Here is a 25,388-nt window from a genome sequence, read left to right as displayed (position 1 = left end):
GCCGTTCCTCTCCCCTGAATGTAAGTGTTCCCAAGGTTCAGGACTCTGTTTTAGGAGTTAACCTGGTTTTCAAATCTAAAATCCTTTCGCACCTATGACAGTAGTCAAAAGTGACTAGGGGCCAGCCTGGTGGCCGTGGTGGTGCAGTTCGTGCACTCTGCTTCAGCGGCCCAGGGTTCACCAGTTGGGATCCCAGCTGCAGCAGACCTACACACTGTTTGTCAAGCCATACTGTGGCAGTGGCCCACTTATAAAATAGAGGAAGATTGGCAACAGATGTTAGCTCAGGGACAATCTTCCTCACCAAAAAAAAAAGTGTCATATCAAAAGCCGACTTAAATCACTGGATTCCCTGCTTTCTTTTCCAAGTGAACAGTAATTATCTATATCTGTTTTATAGGTAATGCACAAAAGATAGGCACTGATTAAACTATTCTTTCATTGAAAATTTGTTTCCAGAAATTGACTGCTCCAGCAAAATGATATTATTCTTAGAATGTGGTATGGTATTTCTGAAAAAAACAAGAGTGAAATCCATTTTGTAACTATTGATCAGTAAAGTATTTAATTAAGAAAATGTAAGGCAAGGCATAAGTGAGGTCCGCATTTTCTGGTTTGTAGCTCTCGGCTGTCACTCAGCTTGTTCTCCTGAGATGGGAGCCGAGTGAAGCTGGACAGTCCCGCACAATTTGGCCCTGCCCGTTTCCTCCTCTTCACTTTATCCCCTGTCCAGTTTCAAGGTAGGCTCTTAACGTGACTTTAGAGAAGAGTTTTTCTTTATGACTTCTTTTTCTTCCTAAGAAATTTTAATGCTGGTGGGGAAGTAGCCAGTAAGTACTGATGACCTCTTAGTGCCTGCTCTTCTTTTGGTACAGCACTGCCTGAAAGAGTTCTGGTACCTCTTTTGGACTCAGTGAAATGAGAGAGGGAAATTTTTATCAATTGAAGAGGAATATAAAATAATTTTGCTTAATCAAAAAGAAAGCTCTCAGCTGCTCTTCTCCAAGGCACAGACGTTTTAAATCACGTTTGGGGAGTCAAGCGAGTGTCTTGGCTTACCGTAAGAACATTCTATTTTGACTCTAACACATGACCACCCTGTAATTCAGTTCATTGCCATTTCAAGGGGGGCATTTTTACCAGTAGGGTTAAAATGTTTGTTTTATTTATCAAATTTCAGGGTACTATGTTTGAAAGTTGCCTTTTCAGGAGACACAGAAAAGATAACCTAGACTTTTCTGAGCAATAGCTCTTTGTCGGTGACTTGATATTACAAAAAGAGAAGTTTTGTTACCTCTTTTTCTCTCTTCCCTCGGTTGTGACGTTTGTAATTTTGCTTTACCAGCAGTGACCCAGAGGAATGGTGTTGGGGATTTTTTCTTCCACTGGTACCTTTTGAGCACAATTCAAGCTTGGGAAATAGAGAAAAGGAAGGAATATGAGTAGTTCTGAGATAGAGAAGGGCCATGTCCACAGACTCTCCAGTCAGAGGTGACCTTGGAGCCACATGTCCTCACCCACCTCCCCGTGACCAGCAGCTGGATGTAGTGTGGCAGAGACCTTTACCCTAGATTTTGCTCTTGCGATTTACCAAAGTAAACTCATGGCAGCTGGTGGCGAGTAGCACGTGTGATTTACGAGTCCATCCGAGGTGCCTGAGAACCCGGGTTTCAGAGGCTCCCTCCTCCTGAATCGTTAGGACTGATGTATTACCTCAGGATTTGGCCCTACTCTGTCAGAATCCCAAGTCTGGTATGTGCGGTTCTCAGATTCCATGGCGCACTCCTAGAGTTTATTTCTCACTAGCTGCTCTAGGCTTCTTCAACTTCCTTTAAAGGCTTAAAGGCAGAACATTTAGGGGGCCAAGCTTCATTTCCCTGACAACATGACAACTAGGAGAATTGAAAGTAGCAAAAAGATCATGCCCGCGTAAGAACTTGGAGATAATCCTGGTTTAATGATTGGTGAATCTGTGGGGTGTCCTAGAGGCTGTTCAGAATGATCATGAAAACGATAGGAATTCCAGATAATGGAGTATTGGAAGTTGTTGGGACATCACTGTGGCATAATTCTAGTGAAGAAAATACAGGAAAGTAACTTCTAAACATGGCCGCTGTGTTTTAAAATGTGGTGAAGGGCAGGAGTGTACACATCTGTATGTAGTTGCTGTGTGTATGTGTTTTCTGAGGCCGACCTCCTCAGGTCCAGAATGAAGGGGATGGGCAGCTGGCCTCTCAGCTGCCGTCGAGGCCTGAGACTTTATGACTGTAGGTGGTGACCTGTAACTGCATATGGAGTCCTGTCTGGTGGTTGGGAAAGCATAGGTTCATAGTCTTCTGCTCATATGGCCCGCCTCTAAGCTTTATAATGTCCTTTAAAATATCTCTATGCCGAATTTTAAATAAGTGCGATATTTACCAAGCACTTTTCTAGAATTTCACCAAGAAAAAATGTATTTACTGTATCAGAACTTATGCTTTATTTATGGAAGTAGGACAACTGATCATCCTTTGCCTTAAACTCCAGAAAACTGTTGCTTAGGTGGTTATCCCAGGCCTCTCATTTATTAAGTGCGTAACCTAGGACGTACTGTTAGCTTACCAGTCCCTCAGTTTCTGCATCAATAGAATGGGGCTAATAATACTGCCTATTTCATAGGAATCATGATGATTAACTTATATGACACACGTAAAGTTCTGAAAAGAGTTTCTTGCACAGAGTGCTTAGCAAATGATACTTGTTATTATCTACCTCTCTCCCCCCTTCTCTCTCAGTCTCTCTCTACCTGCCCCCCTACTCCCACCCCCAGAGATACAGAGAGCTTTCCCATGTACGAAGGCATAGTAATTCCTTTTCTGGGACAAGGGTTTATACATATACTCATGCTCTGAATGTCAGTCGTCCTGTCAAGGAAATGGGTTTCGTAATGGTGGTTATCATGCTCTCCTCTTAGAAATGACTGGTGCCTCTGATCATGCTAGCTTGATTAACTTAGCCAGAGTCCAAAGTCTTTATCCTGAATTGTTGAAATCTGCAATAGTAGAAATGAAAAATAAAATACTGTGAGCCGACAGTAAATAATTCCAGCCTACTTTTTATATGCAAATATATTTTTTCTAAAACAATAATGACCTTTTACCATTTTGTTTGTTTCTAGTTTCCTTGATAAGTTTGAGGAGTTGCAAGTTCATACACCTTAGGAATAAGCGTTGATTGATCCCTTGGTGGAACTGTCTTTTTGCAGACCAGAGAATAGGTTTGATCATGGTTTAGAGTCCTTAAATTAATCAGGAGATTGAGATATTTGGGGCAGGGAAGTATACAAAGGCAGAGAAATGAAGGATTTAAGAGCTTAAAAGAAGAGAGAGGTTGCTTGTCAGATCCCCTTTTCAGATGAGGAAAGGGAGACACAGGGGCTTGGGTGATCACGACACAGGAGGTGACAGGGCTAACCTTTCAAAGGTGCACTCTGCTGGGATGAGCTGGCGAATGGTAGAGGGAGATCATGACCATTTGGTCCAGAGGGCTGTTGGGCATGGTCCATGTTCCCCCTCATTGGATTCTTAAAATAGAGTAGACATTTCCCAAATAAATGTGTTTAAAGATAGATTTGGGGGGTAAAAAAGAGAGAGAGAAGATTCTCTGACCCCCAGATGGTGGGAAAATATTCTCTTCATAAGAGACAGAAGATAGAAGAACAGGGGACGGAAAGCTGTTTCTCTGGAAGCCCGTGGGATGTGCGTCTGCGCAGCAGGGTGCCCATGCTGGCCAGAGCTCTCGGGGAGGAACGTGGACACCAGATTACCCTGGGTTGTCATCTGATCACAACAGATTACCTGGTACCCTTGTCCTACCTCTATCGCCTTCCTGAGTTGTGGTGGTTTGGGAAGTTGTCACCTCCCACATTCTTACCTGTCAATGGTTCAGGCCATGTGGATCCAGAGAGAGGAAATCTGTGTCCTTTCAGTTGCCATTCTCCCCCACTGTCCCGCGAAAGAGGCGGGAGACATGTCTCCTTCTCACTTGAAGGAAGAGGATCTCTTTGACTAAGGGCCCGTGCAAGGCATCGGGATTCCCTGGTGGTTAAAAAAGACGCGGTCCCTGCCTCACTGAGCTTCCCTACTGGGGCAAAGAGACATTAATCAAGTGCACGCGCACACACTACCCACACACACACAGTGGCAAACTGAGGTCAGCCTGGGAAAGGAGGGCCAGGCTGGGAGGACACAGCTGAGAAATCTGGGTGGTTGGAGAAGGGGGACACTCTGGCATCATCTTTTTTTTAAGTTGTTTATCTGACTGCCGTTAGGCAGAACCCCCGTGAGGATGTTAACCTGTCTTTACATCCACCTGCCACATGGCACCTAGCAGAGTGCCTTCCACTTCAGAGACAGTCAGTAAATAAAATATCTCCTCCTAACCTATTTTCAGCTCTCTTCTGAGTCAATAAATATTTGTTGAGTGAATAAATGATTGACAGTCAAAAATGTTGATTGATTATGACTAAGTTTGGCTGCAAGTTGATTGTCCATCTTCATGGTATACAAATGGTAACCAATAAAATTTTTAAACAGGCATAGCTTTTGCAGTGTTTTAACAAATTTTGATTTAACTTGAGCTGGATGTAGGTTATAATTTCAGTGTTTTCCAATGAAGAAAACCAATTCTTCCATCTTAAAGTAATTTTATAAATTTATTGAACAATGTTGATATTTCTCCACTAACCTCATTTTCTTTATTTAAAACTTTTTATTATAAGGTAATACACGTTTGTTATAGAAAAATTAAATATACATAAGTGAAAAGCAAGCAATTTAAATTTAATGTGTATTGATGTATTTATTTGATCGTATTGAGTGAATTCAAAGAACTTAATGATGAAAAATTCCCAGAAGAGTTGGATGTAGTCTGTGTTTAAAAATAAAAGTCTTAAAAATTGATTTTTTCCCTCAAGAGCCAAATGGACGAACCAGGCTTTGGTTCTGATTTATGGCCATCGAAACTAAATTCCAGAGTCAATAGATATTTTGCCATTTCTCATTCTGTTAAACTGTGTTATAGCCACTTAGAAAATGAAATACGAGCAGAAGGGTTGATTGACCTACTAGACGTGCTGCCCTCCGAGCTGCTTCCAATTAGCCGGAGAGGGGGACCCTCAGTGTTTTTAGTGTAAATCCTGCCCCCGCCTGCTTTCTGTCTTTCCTCTGTTCCTCGACCTGCCGTCTGTTGCCGTCCCCTCACTGCTCCACCGTCTTCTCTTTGTTCCCCTTCCCCCCTTCTCCTTCATCCAGCTTCCTTCAGGGCACCCCCGTCTTCCCTCCCGCCGGCCCCTCCGGGTCTGTCTGGGACTGGCACAGTCCAGGCCTTCAGGACGAGCTGTTGGAGCTGCCTGTTGCCTCGCTCCCTCCTCCCCAGTTTGTAAAGAACCTGATGTTTGCTGGGACACTGGGCTTAGGCAGGCCGCTACAGGGCTGCCCGGCATTGAAAGCACCGAAGATCGCATGGCTATGTGAGATGGGGTCACATTTCCAAAGCTTATGATCACACACCCAAAAAAGTCAGATCTGAGGTTCTATAACTGATTTCATCCTTGTGGAAATAAGAGAAACGGAACCATCTCTGGAGTGAGTTGCGTCTCTCCCCAGCTAGTTTAGCCCACTGTCCCTGTGAACAAGTGCTTAAGAAGTAAAGCCAATACAATCGCAGACGCATTTTAGTTGGAAGATTTTAATTGCATGCTATTATGGTTTTTATCAGAACAAACTGGGTACAACTTCTAAATTATATTTTGTCATTCCTGATCCTATAGAGCTGTTAATAAGTCACTGAACTACAATATATTTTTCAAGTTAACAATTGATTATATATTATAGTGGGCTATAAATTCTTTAAAATACAGTATTTAGGAGTCATTTTTATGAACTGAGCCACTTTCCTTTTAGTGTATTCAAATGCCTCATTGAAGGTGATTATTAAATGTATTCAGCTTGGTTTCCTTATAAAATTGGTCCAGGTAAAGATGAGTATTCTTTAGAAAAGTAAAGATCTGATTTTGAGAAGTGTTGGTTTGTGTCTTAGAGGCTGTTTGTGTGTTCTAATCTTTTTTTTTTCCTAAGAGGGTTTCAATCTTTCTTTAGGTTAAATGTGTTTCTTTTGAGAATTGTTTTAGGAAATACCTCTCCATATATTTATAGAAGTGCTTATCTTTATTTTATTTTAAAAATGCTTATTGTTAAATGTTAAAAAACGAAACAAAAAACTCTAACTCAAATGTGTTTGTTCCTGTGCAGAGCTGTTAATGTTTCAGAGCTGTTTCACATACTAGATGTTTCTGAATTAGGAATTCACATAATAATGAATTCTGCTTATTTCAGTTCTCCACAAAGGTTTGTTGTATGAGCTTAAAATAGGGCTGCAGCTGATTCGTGTAACACATATTAATTGTTTATTTAGTTTAAGTACATGTCTGTATCTCTCATTTCTGATCAACCTGAAAAATTTGCATGCCGTGCAGCAGCCATCTTCTTTTATACTTTATTAAATATCTGTCAATTATAAATATCAAGGTTTTACATTAATGTCAAGATAGTACATCAAAAATTCATGGAATATGTGACTTTTTCCAAGGGTATTTAATACTTAATGCATTTGTGTCATTTTTCTTTCCAGAGATATTGACAGGTTTTATTAAGTGTTTGTTAGGGAGATTTCATTTTTATCAAGGGACTATAAAGAGAAGCTGCATGCTAAATCAATTTTTTAAAGCCAGAATATTGTTCATCTTTTCATCTTCAAACTCTTGTAATCCATAGGTTTTATTTAAATTTCTTCTTGGTTTATTTTTGTTTTATGTGAGTGATAGTTCAAGACAGAACTTCAATAAGGATCAAATATGCTGACTGTAGTGGTTTTTAATTTCCTTAAGCATAGCTACCAGACCCGTGCAATATGGTAAATTCTTCAAAATGTCATACTTACATATTTAGCTAATATTACTTCTTTTTATTGAAGCCAAACGATTTTAGATATTAATCTTTCCCAAACCTAGTGATTATTTTGTACTCGGTACAATATTACTGTGCCTCATCTGGAATGGCTCCTTTTGGTAGAACAGGGAGTGGAAGGGCGCTTCCCTGGCTGGCCTGGCTCGGCATAAGAAGACTTCAACCCTCTTTTAAAAGTAAGCTCTTCCGGGCTTCCAGTCTGACTGTGACCTATAGCAACTGTTCATGTCTCCAACTTCAAATATTTATATTGCTCAAGAAAGGAAAAATAGCAGTCACTTAAAAAACCTGCAGAAAATCTGTGGCTGGTTTCTAAACCTGTGTTTATGGAGGGGAGCCATGCTTGGGCAGCCCCATGGTGCTCCTATTGGGCCCCCGTGCCCAGAGGCCCTGTCACTGTCCTCTTTCTGACACTGTCAGACAGACCCTTGCCTGTCCCTTGTGTAGCCACTACTTGGAAACAGCTGTCACAAATAAAACTAATTGTCCACAGCAAATAAGGTTCCTGCTTTGATTTACATTTTTGGTTTTAAAGTACAGGTTAGGATGTCCTCTACTGGAGAAGGCATGTCATGATAAACTAAACCCTTCGAGGGTTTTCTCTATAAAGCGAGGAAAGTTCACTTATCCTCCCTACAACGTATGAGCTTACTGACTTGCATCTAAGAACATTTTAGGAACTTTCAAGTAACTTCAGGTTAAAATTATAATTTTTGAAAAGTGTTTTTAAATCTAACTTGGTCTTTGGCAGAGAAAAGGCTTGGTGTTTAAAAAAAAAAAAAATTCTCTCCAGAGCTTCAATAGTGTTTGGAATAGACATTTTTAAAATTCTTGTTCACTTTTTCAGGATATGTAAAAATATTTGTTTTTAAAATCATTTGTTCTTTGTGTGCAAATTATTTTTGATATTTGAATATTTCAAGATCCTTGTAAAACTATTGTATAATAATTTTAAGGTGTAGGATAGATTGTGTTAGGAAACCAGATTTCACTTAAGTAAAGCTGAAACAGTAGCCACTCTAGATAGAGCCGGTTTGGGTTGACAGTAATTTGCTGTGAAGGCCTTGCCTGCCCTGTGAGATAATGCGAGACCCCGGTGACGGGAGCCCTTTCTACCATGAAGCCAGTAGGTGGCGACAGTGTCACAGTAGTGAGAACCCCGTTGAAACGGAAATTATTTGCCTTCCTCCAGGTGTCAGATTTTTCTTCACTGTACCTGTTAAGTGCATGTGTCTGTGGCAGGATAGCTTTTATACCAGAACTACGTACAGTAGGCACACCCTATTTTTTTAAGCAGATAAGAACAACTATTTCTAACAGGTTCTGCAAATATTGCGTAACTCTCTACAGCCAAAATCATCTTCAAAATTAATCTGAAGAAAGCATTTGCACATGTTTTTTCCTGAGTTTTCTTTATGACTTCATCAGGACAGTGAGCATGAACTTATATTTTCCGTAAGCAATGTCTATAAATAGTAGGAAGGGAAACGTTTTGGAGAGTTAATTTTCCTTTTTGGTCTTTGAGGAGGTTGCCGTTGTTTGAGTAGTTGTTAGAGAGTCTATTTAAAGATATTTGAGTGTTGGAAGATTCTTCCTCAAGGCATTTTGACGTTTAGCATTCCAATTTTGAAAATTGTCATCTTTTCTTCTATTCAGTAAGTCAAACTTTTTTCGGGGGGAGGGTCAAATTTTTAATATTTGTGGGATTTAGCATTTACCATTGGCATTTACCAGCTTTCAGAATACCATACTGCATTCCACAGTTTTTAAATGAATTAAAATATTTTAGAATAACAAAAACAACCATGCTTTCCCACCTCCTAGAGTTTGAAAAGAGGTGGGATAGGCAGCATTCCCAGTGGATCAGATAATGTGAAGTTTCATTTTCTCTGAAGTAGAAGGAAATTTTAGCAATAGAATTTCTTTTCTTTAAAGTTCTGACATTTTTCTGTGGTCCTTCTTCTCATCAAATTAGTTTTGGGTGGAGGGACAGTTCTTATCTGCTGAATTTGTGCTTTTATGAGAAAAAAACCTGAGCACCGTCGTAGTTGAGTTTGGTAATTAACTGGCAGGCGTCTCTGGGCCTCTTGGAACATAGTCTTGCGTTTCATTCATTATGAAGAAGAGGCAGTAAGAAGCTGCTTCTCACATCTCTATAGTTGACCACGATACTGATTATTTTTTTACCCCAGAGCTAGGATTTCCTGATCTTCCCGCAGCCACTAGAAAATGCAACATGTTATTTTATATATTGACTTAAAATATGTCTTCTTTAATTTCATTTTTATTATCACAACATTAAAAAATTATGTGAACATGTTTTTCTATGTTGACTTCTCTTCCAAAGGGTTAAAATTGGTCTAAGGATTCGAGGGGAGAAGCGGGCACCTGGGAGCTCACACCCCATTGGCAGCCTTTTGTAGGATATAATTTGCCTAAAATTGCGCACGGAGCACAAGCTTTTGTTTTCTAATTGATTTACGGTTTGAACCAGTTTTACCTCATCCCCTACTGTCCTGCCTACGGTGCCAGCGAGTACATTACAGTGAGCGATGATAAATTACTGTGCACTTGTGATGCTAATGCGTCAACAGTAAAAACTGCATACTGCACGGAGCTCCGTGCATTAACAGTGGTGCAGAGACGAGACCGCAGCATTTCATTTCTCACTCAGAAATCACCATTTGTTCATTTGATCACTTGCTGCAATCTGTCTATCAGACTGTAGTTGAAACTGAAGATTAAAATTATACCGTTACAGCTTTTAATTTCTTAATTGAGACAAAGTTTTTAAGTGCCTGAAAGGTCTAAGGTGGGGGGGTGTGAATAGAGAATATGAAATGTATAAAATTTTCTCATAAGTGAAGTTTTGGGTATTTTTACCAAATGTTCTTTTGTCCAGAAAAAACAATAGTCAAATTTAAAGATACCGATCTCTGTTTTATCTTTATCTTACTTGTTCATAAAATTTATTTTGTAATTTTACAGAACTATATTTTTCTTGATTTTCTGTGCTTGAGCTTCCTCTACCGTGTGTGTGATTCATTCGCACATAACAAGTTGATTCCCATCCAAATGATTTGTCACAGATAAATGAGAGAACTTTCAATGTATTAGAGTGCCTTTAATTGTACCTTTTATTGACATAAGAGATTTGAAATCTATTCACAAGCGTTGTGCAACACATTATGGCAGAAGGCACAAAGGAAGGCCAGGACAGACACTGACTTTGGGGGCTCTGGACTTCTGTTTAGATCAAATACCTTTTGTAAAGTCAGTCCACCTTAAATTTTATTTTTGTGTGGTGTCTGTGGGTTCTGGTATCGCAATATGAAGAAGCAGATTTATGGCGGCTGCTGGGCACAACAAATTAAGTTGACAGTGATGTATGAGAGCGTAATAGCACGATGATCCCTCAGTAGCGTGGCTGGATGCCTCCCGCTTCATTCGGCTCTCGTTAGGATCTGTTAGGCAGCTGAATAATGAAATTCTGTTGAGTGATTTCTGTTTTCCCTTTTTCTCTTTTCACCTCTGCTTTCTAAAACTTCTAATTCCCAGACCCATCCTCATGCCAACAAACTGCCCTTGAAGGATTCTTTCACTTACGAGGACTACAGGTTGGTGTGTGTGTGTGTGTTGCAGTGTGTGGGGGGAATGTGTGTGATGGGTGTGTCTGTGTGTGCATGTTGTGTGGAGTGTGTGTTGGGGGGTGGTTTCTAAGTGAATTTGGGATCTTGGAAGTGACGAAAGCTTCCGTAAGAAGTGACCTGCATTACCATTTAAAGCCCCAAACAGAGCTGATCTTTCAGAAGGTGTCATGAACAGAAGGGATAGGCGTCAGCATTTTAATAGCCACGGAGACACTGCCGTTAACCTGTGGTAGTAGGGACTATGGAGAGGAGCCAGGTGATGCTCGAGATTAAGGTTAGCGTGGGGTGGTGGTGAGGATTTTTTTTCTTTTTAAATAGACTATTTTAGTGTAAAGTGGGGACCTTTTTTTGAACAAAAAGATTTAATTCACTGCACAATGTAATAAAAAACAGTGATCCGCATTTGTAGAGTTCTTAGAGGATTTCTGATCAGAAAGGAGTTATACTGTTTGCTTGTTCGCTGAGGCTTAACATAGGTGCAGAGTCAGCATGTGGGTAAAAGAGGGTGGGGCCGGCTTGGGGCTGGGGGTCTGGGCAGCACTGACACCCCGGAGCTCTCTGTTCACGGCCCTCCTTCCAGAACCTCCCTCTTCCTGGGAACATCCTCCCTTAATCACTCACTCCTGATTGCCCCTGGCTCCCTTTCCTTCCATTTTCCCCTTCCTCCCCCTAATCCTAGATTTAATTTTAAATGATGATGAAGACGAAATCATTTAAATGATGATGAAGACCAAACAGCTATCCCATTTGGAACTTAGGAAAAGGATTTGAAAATTCTTAAGCGGTCAGACAAACCTCAGTTCCTGGTTGAGTTATTACTGTGATGGGCTTTTCAGTGTCCGCCTGTAGTTCACTTGTCTGATTGTTACAGGTGGGCAGTCTCTTCTGTTATGACTCGACAAAACCAGATTCCCACGGAGGACGGTTCTCGCGTGACCCTGGCGCTGATTCCTTTGTGGGACATGTGCAATCACACCACCGGCCTGGTAACGACTCCTCTGTGTTTGTGTTGAGTTGGGGAAGCCTGTGGGGTCAGGCTTGAAAGTGGACATTCCGCTTACTGACCACGTTCTCCCCTTACCGCCTCCCTCCAAAGGGAACAAACAAAACCGAACTGAGCTGCCCCCACAAATAGAAGTGGGTATTTTTCTCTCACTGTGTTTACTTAATCCTGAAGAAACGAGAACTTGAATCTTCTATCGCTTTCAGAAACCACAGTGAGCTGCAGTTTCTTTGCTAAGCCCCAATTCCAGCCTAAACGTTCATTTTCTTCTCTTATTGAACCACAAACTAAATCAGAGTTTCTCTCTTCTTATTCTTTTTAAAATACTGATTTATTGAAAAAACCTTTCTTCTCATTTTTTCTTTTATGTCCCTGTTTTCTTTCTTTGCTGTGTTTCCAGTCGTGTTCGTTTCTCTGATTCTTTCCTGTCCCTCCCCCTCCCCCCATATGCTGACACATCCTTGGCCCTGTTTATTAACCTGCTTTTGTTCAGGAGCCGTCACTGCTTTCCCTGGTGTTGGCGGGAGGAGGGGGCACTTGGTGGTTGGCTCTTGGCCTTGAAAGCAGGATCGCTTGGCATCGTCAGACATGGAAACGCTGGGTAGGAGACATTAAAAAAAATAGGGGGGTTTTATGATGATTGTTAATTAGGACATGTAAGAGGAGGACGCCCGCTCTCTGCTCCTCAGCATTCTTTGGATTCCAGGCAACAGCGGAGGTTGACGGTGCTCTGTGCTGAGACGGTTGTCTGAGAAAGGTTTCCTGATATTAGTCAATAGAAATATGACCAACTTCAGAACATTCTGGATTTTTAAACATTATGCTAGTGTGCTGGTTTGGTTGGTTTTTGTTCATCTTTTCACAATGTCAGCTTTCTTTCTTATTTTTAGCAGTATTATAAATAGACTGGGAAAATGCTGTAAATGAGTATTTCATATCTAATTCCACAAAATGGCCAGAACACATGTAATGTGTGACAAACACTTCAGATAGAATATCCTGGTGCTAATTTGGGAGGGTCTAGCGGCAAGTACACTCTTAGATTGTGGAGAAAGAATAGTTCCACTTTTACAATGATATTTTTGCCTTAGTTTAGATATGCTTAATTTAATTTACCACTTTAAGAAAGAGTAACGTATTTGATCATTTATTTTCGTTAATGAATAAAATTTTATAGTCTGTTCTTTATTTTTTTCCTTCAAAGCTATTTTAAACTGATCATAAGATTGAAGTTTTAAAAATTTTCAAATAGCTTTTACTATTTGACTGTAGTGTTTTTCTTTTTCTTTTTTGGATTAGCTCATTGTTTCCCAAACTTGATTGATCAGTAGGGTTTATGTTTTTATTTCTAAAATGTAAAAAGTACCTTACTTTATCATAAACAAACAAAACCAGTTAAACGACCCAGAAGTCTCTGCAGTAAAGTGCGGAGGTCCGTGTCCTGTGCCGCCTACCCCCACCTTGGCCTTCCGGCCCCCATGATCTGGCCACTCGATGCCTCCCAGCTAACTGGTGACTGGCTTTGAGCAAATCTCTCCCATCCTTTTGCTCTGCACCCTCACCCACTTGCATATATACTGGTTTTTGTCTTTCTTTCATGTAAATGGGATTAAACTATTCACTTTTTTCACCCTGAAAGTAAAAAAAAAGTTAATCTCAAAATAAAAATAATGAATTATTGACAACTACTAATGCTGTAGCTTCTCTAATACTATTCATGAAGTCTTTAGCCTATCACAGTCCTGGCAAAAACATTGCTGACCTTTAGAAGGGCTGTGTCAGACATTAGTACTTTTTCTTATAGTTGTTATTTTCCCTGCATAGTGAACTCTACACCTTTGGTGCACTGTTTCCCACTGTCATTATAAGACTTCATGGGAAATTTTGTCTGGTAGAGCTAAGAATCTATTTTAACTCTATGAAGTTGTATATTATATGTATTAATAGTTAATCTCTTTTTAAAAATAAGGTACTTGAAATTAGGGCTCAGCTTTCAGACAGTAGATTTTCTTTTTTGTGTGTGTCTGTCCTGACAATCGCTGTCTGTCTATTCTGACTATCGCTGAGGGAATAGACAGAAATTTAAAACCCAGCAACGCCGTGTGCTTCTAACAGTCTCCCCAAAACCTGGTTGTGGGAGTATAAATGGAAGAATGAAGTCTGTGACAGTAGTTCCAAACCAGTAGCGGCAAGGAGAAGCAGAAGAAAGTAAGTGAAAGCCTGGCCAGAGGTGCTGGCGAATGTGAGCTGATTTCCCAGCCACTCAGAAAAACAAATTTAGACAAGTTTATAAGGCATAGTATTGAGCTGTAAGAAATAACATATCTTTAGATTCTGCATGATTTGTTCAAAATTAACGTAAGTAGCAGGTTTCCTATCTTGAGGTGGTTCCGTTCATACAGGGAAGGTCACCTCCAAGTGGTTCATAGGCCGCTGTAATGGTTCCAGTGGTAAAGCGGGTTGGAATAATCAGCCCTTGTATTTGAATGTGTGCCTGTCTCAATCAAGCGAAAGGGCATTGGAAAGTTCCAGCAGAACTGAGGGAGGCGCGTGCTCAAGGTCTTCTGTTTGAGTATTGAAAACTCTGAAACATGCAGGTTTAGATGCGGATCCAGTCTCATGGTGAAAGTGCAGGTTTTTACAGTAGCAGACGGGGACCCCTGCTCAGCCTGTCCCCACTACACTGCAGCACACACAGGTCTGTTCCCGCTGTCCTCAGACACCAGCACATGCCCCAGGGCCTTTGCTCTTGCCGTGCCTCTGCCTGAAGCACTCGTTCCTCCAAGGTCCGAGGGACTGCTCACAGCCCTCCTCGGGCCAGGCCGGCCTGAGCACCCGGTGTAAAGTCGCCACGCCTCCCCACCCATCAGCCTCCTTCCTGTGGTGTCGTATGTCCCTCTGTCGTCCAGATCCTGTGTTTCTCCCTCTTTATGTTCGTATGTTGGTGGCCCTCCTCCCCCTGCTCCCCGTCTCTCCTAACTTCCTGTCTGGTCCCTGTGTAAGCGCACCGTGGGGTGCCCGACTTTCCGGGCTGGGAGCTCACGGGAAATTCCTGTTCCACATTTTATTATCAAGGTCATGTTTTGGGGTGAGAAAGGTGAGCTCATTGTTGGGTGGGAACTTCATGGAGCTGATTTTAATCCAAATCAACTGTTTAAACTGTTCGGTGAGTGAAAATGTGCCAGAATACCTGGCTTCATTTATTTCTCGTTGCTGTCATGTTTCTCATTGGTCTCTGCGGATCAGAAGTATGAAGGATTTCTAGATATGTGGTTAATAAACCATTGGTCCTGGGGATTTTGGGTTTAAAGGTTAACATTGCAAGGCCTTATCCCAAAATGCCATTCCCTAGACTCAAAAGTAATCTTTTGGATCCAAGCTGTTGAGCATTTTATTAGCAAGTAGCCCTAGCAGCTGTCTTGAATTTTGATTCTCCAGGATAAAATGAGGGGGTCAGAAGTAATTAATGAGTATTTACAGATAACCTAAGAGGTTGAGGGGCCACTCTGACAGACAGACTTCCGAGAAGGAGCTTTTGATACAAATTGGGGACCCTCTTCTTTCCCCTGGGGGTCCATGCATCAAGTAAATATTCTGAAAGGCAATGTCAGGGGTTAGGTACAGTGTGCTAAGCACTGGGGACATGGGGGAAAAGGGGGCTCCAGGTCTGACTGATGGGCAGGTGCACAGACAGTGGTGCTGGCGGGGTGGGGCGTCAGCACAGGGGCTGTGGGAATGCGAAGGGAGGGTGGGGTGAGAAGAGGTGTCCCCAGAGGAGCCAGGGCTCAGGCAAAACAGGAGCAGAAGGTAGTTCCAGGCACAAGGGAGCCAGAACAGTGGCCCGGAGTGGCAGGCGAGTGGGGTGTCAAGAGGCTGAAGGGAGACATGGGCTTCCTCGTAAACTGGCCTTGCTCAGGAATTTGGCTTTTCTGAAGGCAGAGTGGAGCGCCACTGAAAGGTTTTAAACAGGATGTTGACACTGTAATGTCACTAGGGATACACGAGGGACAGTACTGGAATCAGACCAGTTGGGAGGTTTTTGCTAACGGTAAGCTAGGCAAGAAAGAGCAAGGACCTCAGCACGCAGGGGAGTGATGAGGGAAAAAGAAGCCAGGAGATGTTTAGAAGGTGGAATGCTGACTGGTTAAGGTGCGGAGTGTCTTTGTGACCTGTGTGCCAAGACCATGACGTTGCCTGGCTCCCACCAGGACAGGAGAGATGAGGAGGGGATGTGGGGTTTGGTGTAGTTAGTGGATTTTCTGTATTTATTAGTAAGGTGCTTAGAAAGTCTCTCACAGGACTGCTCTCAGCAGAAAGAAAGTGAATAGGAGACAACTAATTTATTTTTCCTTTGCTTGTCTGAAAGTTTTAATTTCTCTAGTTTTAGAGTAAAATATGTACATAATTCAAGAACAGAGCTTTTCTTTCTCCCTGATTCTTTCTTCAATGGAAAACCCACTTGTTTCTTAATGGGCAAACATTAGATAAAGACAGTATTTACAAGTCACTCGAGTGCTCAGAGACTCGGTTTCCTGCTTCCGTCTGGGGCTCAGAGGCAGCTACCTTGTAAGAAATGCTTGTGTCTGGGGAGACCAGCAGTGACAATCTGTACAATGTCTTTTCCTAAGATCACGTCCTTTACTTCAGGTACGACTCTTCCATGCGGACTTCTGGTGTAAATAGAATTAATTAAAATAACCAAGCGTTCTTTGCCCAGTTCCATAAAGAGGCAGAATGCACCCTTTTACGTCCCCTTAGCTGTCTTTTAACTTCTAATTCCAAAAAGACCCTCATGAGTGAGAGAACTGTGTCCCCCCTTCTCGTGGCAGATCACCACTGGCTACAACCTGGAGGACGACCGCTGCGAGTGTGTGGCTCTGCAGGACTTCCGGGCCGGGGAGCAGGTAGGTATCAGTCATGGCATCGCGAACAGGGTGTGGCTAGCCAGTGGGCACTGGATTAATGTTGTGTTGGTAACTTTAAAAAGGTATTTAACTGGGACAGAAAAATTGGGAGCTTATATTTAGGATTGTTTTGGGAACACATCTTGAGACCTAAAGCTGTAATGAAGATATTGTGCTTTGAGTTGGACCTTTGCGTCCACAAAAAAGATTTACATGCACTTATTTGCACAATTGACCTAGTATTCTAAAACTGTCAGCTGAAAATAAACTTTGTGTTAGACAATAGAACAGATTTTCAGTTGCATAAACTGCATTGTTTTCATTTTTTTTTCTGTTGATTAGAACCTTCTTTATAAAGTGGCAATTTGTTTAAGTGGCACAAACATAAAGGAATCGGGAGCCATGAAATCTGTCCTCTGTACGTTCACTTTAGTGTGTGAATTTCCATCTAATGATTCGGGCAGGGGCAGGGTAAGCCTTTCAGTAAGTTTGAAAATATGCATCTGAGAACACCTGCGCTCTGCCTAGCAGTCTACGACCAAGCAGATAATGCAAAAACCGGAGCTCATGTAGACCACTGACGCTCCAGTTGAGACAAAATGAAAAATGTTAGTCTAGCGAAGTGCTGATCTGCTCTTTCTGCAGAGAAGTTCATACACCCTCCTGCTAGGTGCAGAACTGCCATCGGAGCTAAAAATGCATTTCTGACAGACGTTGCCTTAAACTCTTGCTCCAGAAGAGCCTCTCTCGTATCAGAAGGAGAGGAAGAACGTGGTGAATTTTAAAGTGCAGTCGTAAATAGTGGTGCTGTCCCTCAGAAGAAGAGGACTGTGAGAGGCCCGGGGAGCCGGGCTCCTTTGTGTACTAGTAAGGCCCACGAGGTGGCAGAAGCCAAGGCTCTTCCTTACCCATCCTGGGCTGTTTGGGAAGTCGGGGGGAGCGCACGCCTCGCTGTAACTTCACCCAGCCCCACGTGATGTACAAAGTAGGTGTATGATCATCTCAGAACTGTTTCGTCTCGTCAGTGTAAAGTCGCATTAGATATATGAGAACTGATCCTTTGCCCTGCTCTGTGTTAAGAACGGATGTTAAGTTTCTTTTATGTTCCTTTATTTTTTCTTTACTGCATCTCAGATTTACATTTTTTATGGCACTCGGTCAAATGCAGAGTTTGTGATCCACAGTGGTTTTTTCTTTGACAATAATTCACACGACAGAGTGAAAATAAAGCTTGGAGTGAGTAAAAGTGACAGGCTCTACGCGATGAAGGCCGAGGTCTTGGCTCGCGCTGGCATCCCAACGTACGTAGCAAAAATGGATCAGCTCTTTCCTGTGCTGCTTGAACTGTTTCCAGTTGCAGAGTGTTTAACTGGCATGTTAATAAAACTTCTCTACAGCAGTTTGTCTTAATCCCTTTATCCCTGTTACACGGGAAATTTAAACCATTGTGATGCATGGTGATTTACCAATGTCTTCAGATAAACAAAATCGTGTTGTCGGGAGCATTCACAGTCAGTTCTAGGGGATGTGGTCTGAAATCCTCATTAACAATAAGTACTTCGGTATCATTAATGTCATTTACCTTGAAAAGGTTAATGACCTGGATCACTTTGTTTCATTTAATTCTTTGCCACCATTAGTTTCTGTAATGAAGTCATGATCCTCAGTATTTCAAGAATTTCTGGTTAAATTCCTTAAGAGTTTCTTGTCTTTGAGATACAAAATCATAAAGAAGACAAGAATTATGATTTATTAGTTCTCCAGGGAATGGAGGAACCATTCTTAATGAAAATGGATTATCCAGACCTTTTTTTATTGAACTTGTCAATATTTGATTAATGATTAAAATGTGAACTCAACATAAATTATTGTTAGCACTTTTTAAGAACCGTGGGTTTGCTTAATTCTCTTAATGTGGTGCGTGCAACCTGAGATTAAGGCTATTAGACAGGAGGCATTGCCGAAGAGATGGTCACTGCCATCCTCATCGGTCAGGTCACGCTGCTGCTTTGTGCAAGGACTGAAAATTGTGCTTTCAAAGTTCAGAGGAGGAGTTGGAATGACTCATGCCAGCTCAGCGCTCCTGAGGACACCCACATGGTTGTAGATTTAAGGGGTTTCACTTCAGAGCAAGTAGGTAACTATACCGCGGGGTGACTGATCTTACTTCCTGCTTTTGTCAGTTCCAGTGTGTTTGCGCTGCATTTTACGGAGCCGCCCATCTCTGCCCAACTTCTGGCTTTTCTCCGAGTATTCTGCATGACTGAAGGTAAATCACTTCAGGAGAAAAAAGATGTTGACTTTTTTCCTTAATTCATGAAAGTGTAAAGCATAGGGATTCAAATTAAAGATAAAATTGCTTAAAACTAAAGCACTTTTTGGGAGGAGGTAAGATGGCAGTACTGGAGAAGGAAGGAATTGATCTGTTTTATTTACCCTGGAAATGTTTTATTAAATCCTCAGTGTGTTGCCAATATTCATTTGTAATAAACAAATAATTCTTTACTGCATTGGAAGAAAGCTTAAAATGTCTTGGATTGTCTAGCTGGATGGAAACTCTGTGTTTTAGATGGGAGTTTTTGATCTGCTTGTTACCCAAGACTGACAGAAACTGATTTCCCCCCGAGTGCGCTAATGTCTCTGCGTCTCCCAGAGAAGTGAAGGGTCAGTTGACACCAAAGTTGTGTGATCAGCAGTGGCATACGTGTGCCACAGACTTCATTTGTTAACCCCCTCTCTTCTGAATCTGAAATTGCCAGCAGGCCTTCTAATGCCAGGCATGCTGTTAGAGCAGATAACACAGAATCTGTTTAAATCACAAGATGCTCTTGTCCACAGCCTCCTCTCCAGGCGCAGAAAGAGTTGAATATAGGTATTGAGCGGCTACTTTTACGTTTGCTTAAGGCGGAAGATTGGGAGCTTCTTCTACTGAGATTTGACCTCTTGTGGCTGTGTTTTCGTTTTTCATCTGAAAATGTACTCCTCCAAATCCTCTGGTCCTGAGGTTTTGTTTTTGATTGTGTGTGTGTGTTTTGATTGTGTGTGTTTTGATTGTGTGTGTGTGTTGATTGTGTGTATTTTTGATTGTGTGTGTGTTGATTGTGTGTGTGTGTTTTGTGTGTGTGTGTTGATTGTGTGTTGATTGTGTGTGTGTTTTGATTGTGTGTGTGTTGATTGTATGTGTGTTGATTGTGTGTGTTGATTGTGTGTGTGTTTTGATTTGTGTGTTGATTGTGTGTGTTTTGATTGTGTGTGTGTGTTGATTGTGTGTGTGTGTGTTGAGTGTGTGTGTGTTGATTGTGTGTGTGTTGATTGTGTGTGTGTGTGTTGATTGTGTGTGTGTGTGTTGATTGTTGCTGTTCTTGTTGAGTACCTTCAATCCTGTGAAAAACAGACTGGGTAGGAGTGAGTGAGTGAGTGGCTGCTTCACTGAACAGACGATAAGTGTCCTTCTGCAGGATGCTGCCAAGCACTCAGGAGGGGCAGTTTGGGCCAAAGCAGCAAGTTGTGGCTGCTGAGGAGAGTCTGCTGGGCTCTGCTTTCCGCAGCTCCCAGACTGCATGTCTGGATCCAGGAGAAGTGCTGCCCAGGTGCAGGGCATGGCGTCAGCATGGAGGTGGGATGAACGTAGTCCTGACACAGAGAGGCAATTTAGACACCAGCCACGGCGCCCGAGGAAGCGCCAGATGGTACTTGTCCATGTTGCTGCGGCCTCACCAGCACTCTTGGGAGAGCTCTCAGGGATTTTGTACGTTGGTGGTGCTTCATCAGTCCAATTCAATGAACACGAGTTAAGGGTTAACTGTGCGCTTTTCTTGCATGTGATATAGGGATACAGAATTGAATGCCACAGTTCGTATCCTGAAGGAATATGTAATTAAGAGAGATGATGGTAATGATAATCCCTGTGATTTGTGAGCACCCACTGTGTGCCAGGCATGATGCCAAATGTGGGGCAGACTTTATGTTCATCCTCATCAGCCTTGCAGGACATAGAGATTCCCACTTTACTGATGTAGAAACTCCACTTCAAAGAGGATGAGTAACTTGTCCACTCGGCTGGCAAGTGATGACTGACTTGGAACCCAGCTCTGCTAACTCCAGGGCCCGGATCCCAGACATCCTATGTGGCTCCTGCTGGTTTGCAAATGACATAATCCGTGGAAGAGATCCTGGTCCTCTAGGGGTCTTGAGGAGCAAGGGCACCGGTCACTCTGCAGGGCGACCAAACGCACGCTCCGGCAGTGGCCAGTGAAGGAGAAGAGCCCCTGAGAGGACAGGGCGGACTCTGAAGTGCAGGGACCCTGCGGGGTTTGGTACTAGAGGAGAGCGGGGAGGACTCCTGCTCCCAAGGCCTTTGGCTGTTTGCCCGAGTGTTGCACACAGGTCTCCGGCCACGCTCTTCCCCTTTCGTAGGTTCTTTTCTCCAGTGCTGTGGGACGGGTCCAGTGTCACTGTTAGAAAGGAGCAAGAGGAAGCTCTGTCTGCCCCTCTGCTTTCCAACACGGACGGGTACAGCTTGTGTGGGTTGAGGAGGAAATGAAAATAGTAACCTCAGTATCAGGGCTCCTACCAGGAGATTTCCACCACTAAGGAAGCATTTTTTTTTATCTTCATTATTTTATACAAAGAATATAAACTGAAGAATCAAAAATCTAAAAATCCTGAATTTTATCATGATCTTTTGCTAGCAAATGCACCTTAATAAATTTCTTTTTTGAACGTTAGATTAACTTCTATTTTCTTAAAAAAAACCTACTTCAATTATTTTAGGTCCTTTGATTCTCTTTAGTTTCTCTTTAGTCATAGAAAGACAATTTGTCATGTCAAGACAATTGATGTATTCTTGGAATTACTCTAACTAATACTAATAAAAGTTTGGTTTGCTGGCAGCAGAAGTTCTTCAATTTGAATTGTAAATAGTGACAGCTGTGGGGCATTTTGCTCTGAAAGAGATACTGTCTCATAATTACATAAGAAGCATGGGTGTATTTCTCGAGCATGAATAGGATCGGCATGTTTTGGTCTTTTGAAGATAATGTGCCAGGAGACAAAATGCTCAGAGCAGTTGCTGAATTCTTTCCTCCTCTTAAATATATTTGAAGGTAATTGAGATATTCACTTGTGTTTATTTGTAATTCCTGTTTAAATTCTTGACAAGTGAGGGATGTAGGCACATTTTTCATTAACTAAAATTTTTATAGTCCATTTTCTTATTTCTTTCAGTTTGTGGCGAGATAAATAGCTTTGTCAGGTCCGCTCCTGGAATAAGCACCAATCAGACTTAAATTTAGCAGGGCCACTGGATTGTTGTGCTGTTTTTCAGTTTTACTATTTACAGTGTTCTCCTAAATGTCTCTCTGACCCACTTGGTGTGACTGAGCTCTTGGCTTGCGAGAAGAGTGTTGTGACAATAAGGGGTATGTTGCTATAGATTGTCTTTAAAAAGTGTCTTGTGGACTTGTCTAAAGGCTCTCAGTGTCCCTCATAAAACAGTGAGGAATGGAGGGCCAGGCCAAGCGTGGTCTGGATTCCAAATCAAGAAGACCCCACCTCTTTTTCCTCCCCTGCAATTTTGCGCTCTCTCTGCTCTGGAGAGTCGAGAAATGGCCAGCTGGTTATTAGGGAGAGCTTTGAACCACAGGAAATGGCGTTGTTGGAGAAAATATTTTGTTAGGTGGACGGCTTGTTAAAATGAGAAGTAGTACTGCTTTTCCCCCTAACAGATGCCTGTTTGTATTTCTCGTAGAAGAATTGAAGGACCATTTGCTGGGAGATAATGCTATCGATAGAATCTTCACCTTGGGTAACTCTGAATATCCTGTTAGCTGGGACAATGAGGTCAAACTTTGGACATTTCTTGAAGATCGAGCCTTGCTTCTTTTAAAAACGTATAAAACAACTGTTGAGGTAATTAGATTGATTAAATGAGGATTTGAGTTTTGTCGTGTTTTAAAATATGTTTAATGAGAGATTCCTTCCTAAATGTAAAGTACTATAATTCTTTAGCAAAATCATTGTATATTTGACCTTTTTCATTCAACTTATTAGTATTTTTCTATTTAACACATTTACACTTACCAAAGAATCATAGAGGCATTGTTGATTAGAAGATAAATTTTTAATTATTTAATACTTTTCTATAATTTCTAATTCATATGATATAACAAACGTAAGTTTTCAGAGTTAACCATTGTGTCACTAACTTCAGGTGCTTCTCGTTTATACCTATTCATTCATTCAGCCAAGTGCTGACCCCTGGGGCTCCATCAGAGCAGGAGACAGACAGAGAGTGATTTCAGAAATAAGTAACATTCTCTGTCAGCTGTGTTAGAGCACCATTTGATGGAGACTCTTCCTTTTTGTTTTATGATAGTTTTAAAATTTGCAGTTCTAAAGTGTATATGTTGATGTAAGTATATAGGTATGCAAGCACCTCCACAGTCAAGTTCTAGAACTTTCTGTCACCCCCAAAATTTCCCTCATGCCCCCATCGCCAGCAGCAACTGATCTATGTTCTGTCACTGTAGCTTTGCCGATTTAGACTTTTTTATAATTGATTTTGCTCCTTTTCGTTTTCCAGGAAGACAGGGCCTTCTTGAAGAACAGTGACCTTTCTGTTCGTGCCACAATGGCCATCAAGTTACGCTTAGGTGAAAAAGAGATTTTGGAAAAAGCGGTGAAGAGCGCAGCCATGAACCGAGAATACTACCGCAGACAAATGGAGGAGAAGGCTCCGCTCCCCAAGTACGAGGAGAGCAACCCTGGGCTCTTGGAGAGCGGCGTGGCGGACTCGCGGCTGCCCCTGGTCCTGAGGAACCTGGAGGAGGAGGCTGGTGTGCAGGAGGCCTTGACCCTCCCGGAGGCCGTCAGCAGGGCGAAGGCTGCGGAAAACGGGCTCATCAATGGCGAGAACTCTCTCCCCAACGGGACCAGGTCAGAAAAGGAAAATTTAACTCCGGAGGAAAGTAAAAGAGCGACTGAAGATGCCAAAGAATCTTCTTCAGACAGCACTGAGGAAGTGAAAGAGTAGCTCCGAGCTCTGCTGGGGAATAAGTTTAGAAAAGTTTATGAACAGTCTATTTACATTGCTGTGTTTCCTTGTTCACATTTTTCTTTCTGCAGAGAGGAAAATATGTTTTTGCTGCTTTATATAAAAATGATTTTTTTTAAGTTATTTAAAAAATCTAGCTTCCCTTTTTGATTAAGATTGCCATCTTGCAGATTCTAGGCAAAACAAGTTATCAGACCGCGACATCAAACGGGGAAGAGGTGCCTTGGAAGATTTTGCAGACCCATTGTGGGCAAATGTATTTTCTTCCTGGGGAAGAATTCAGTTCCTCTGTCAGCTGTGCTTTTGTGGGCCCATCATCTTGACAAGCAGAATTAAAGCTGCTCTGCCTCTGCCCACGGGACTCGATGGTGGGGCGCTGGGGGGGCAGCTGCACAGCGGAAAACGGGCTGGAGGTTAGGGAACTTGAGAGTCTGGGCAAAATCTTTTTTTTTTCCTAAAAAAAATAACACCCTAGTACCAAAAGAAAAGGTAAGGTGGCAACCTTATTTTTAATAGTTTTAAATGTTGATGATAATCCTAATTATATAAATACACACACACACATTTAGTGATTTCTAAAGATTTGTTTACTTTTTGTGTTTTGTTTTACTGTATTAAGAGCTTGTCCTTCCTCCTTGAATCGAAGTAGGACCTGCCTCATTCTCCTAATGTTAGTGTCGCCTCTGCTTTTGAAGTGGTGCATTTGACGTCCAGCGTTGGTAGCGGAGAGTTTGCAAACACACAGCGCCCCCAGCTCTCCGGGGCTGTGTGCACAGTGAGGTGGCTCCCTGACTTTTCTGGTTTTCACAACAAGCTAGAGATTTTCAAAGCTACACTTTTGAGTAAAAAAGCCTTATTAAAAGGAACACATGATTAATATTTTTGTCTATTCCTTTTCTTTGGAGTGGGGCAGGCCTTTCGAACGGAGCTTTTGTGCAAACCGTCCTGCTTACCCACCGGGCGGCGTCTGGACCCGACCATGCTGTGTGCGGTGCTCGCCCTGGGGATTCAGAGATGGGAGAGGCCTGCGGTCAGCCCCTCACCAGACCACAAGGGGGTGCTCTGGGAGGACCAGGCACGGCAGGAACACAAGAAGAGGCGGGCTTAAGTTTCAGGGGAAGGAAAGGCTTGGGATGGTGTCCTGGGGTGGAGGTGGGATCCATACCCTGAAAGCCACCACTTTTCAGGTTACCGATTGATTACCAGTCTGTCATAACTGCAAACTTCCACAATTGTTTCTGTCGTCCTAACTATTAAGCACATCACTCATTTTGGAAAAAGCTACATCAATTCTTCACCCAGCCATTTTGGTAAACATTGCTGCATACGGTAATTTTAGGACACTCCCAGTATCTCCCCTTGGAGAAGACACAGCTTTGCAGATAAGCTGCCTGTGTCTCTCCTGAGGATGCATCCGTCCTAGAGCTCAGCAAGTCAGGTCCACCTGCTGCGTCGGACGCTAGGGGTAGCTTTCATCCTTCCCTGACGTTGGCAGCATTCGCCTGCATAGACACTGTGACTTTCCTGCCTTGTTGATGTGCACACAGTCTGAACTCATTCCTAAGAGGATGCCCGTGACGGCCAGCTCTCCCATCAGCCCTGTACCTCAGATGCTTTACCCCAATGTGAACGAGGCGGTGATTTGCAAAGGGCGAAAGTGCTGTCGCGCTCAGGGAGTTTCTGCTCTACTATAGAGGCCCCTGAGGCGAGAACTTTCATGACTAACTTGTCTGTAGATCCATTTTCTCATTGGATTAAAAGTTTTCAAGTTTC

At 42.3% G+C, this 25,388-nt stretch overlaps 1 protein-coding gene across 4 annotated transcripts in view; it reads left to right on the top strand.

Moving 5' to 3' along the window:
• SETD3 (SET domain containing 3, actin N3(tau)-histidine methyltransferase) overlaps positions 1-24,492 on the top strand; it is a 74,655-nt gene extending 50,163 nt beyond the window's left edge. Inside the window, exons 7-13 of one of the 4 annotated variants that reach the window (XM_070593237.1) lie at positions 10,563-10,621; positions 11,526-11,640; positions 16,487-16,561; positions 17,696-17,862; positions 18,745-18,830; positions 22,311-22,471; positions 23,145-24,492. In XM_070593237.1, coding sequence (XP_070449338.1) covers positions 10,563-10,621; positions 11,526-11,640; positions 16,487-16,561; positions 17,696-17,862; positions 18,745-18,830; positions 22,311-22,471; positions 23,145-23,594 — 1,113 coding nt within the window. In that variant the 3' untranslated portion in view covers positions 23,595-24,492. The remainder of the gene's footprint in view (positions 1-10,562; positions 10,622-11,525; positions 11,641-16,486; positions 16,562-17,695; positions 17,863-18,744; positions 18,831-22,310; positions 22,472-23,144) is intronic. The other 3 variants (XM_070593238.1, XM_070593239.1, XM_070593240.1) reach the window with 3 other exon arrangements.
• The last annotated feature ends 896 nt before the right edge of the window (positions 24,493-25,388 follow it).

Source organism: Equus przewalskii, chromosome 25, assembly GCF_037783145.1.
Source record: "Equus przewalskii isolate Varuska chromosome 25, EquPr2, whole genome shotgun sequence".
NCBI classification, from domain to species: domain Eukaryota; kingdom Metazoa; phylum Chordata; class Mammalia; order Perissodactyla; family Equidae; genus Equus; species Equus przewalskii.
This window is presented reverse-complemented; position numbering and strand designations above follow the sequence as displayed.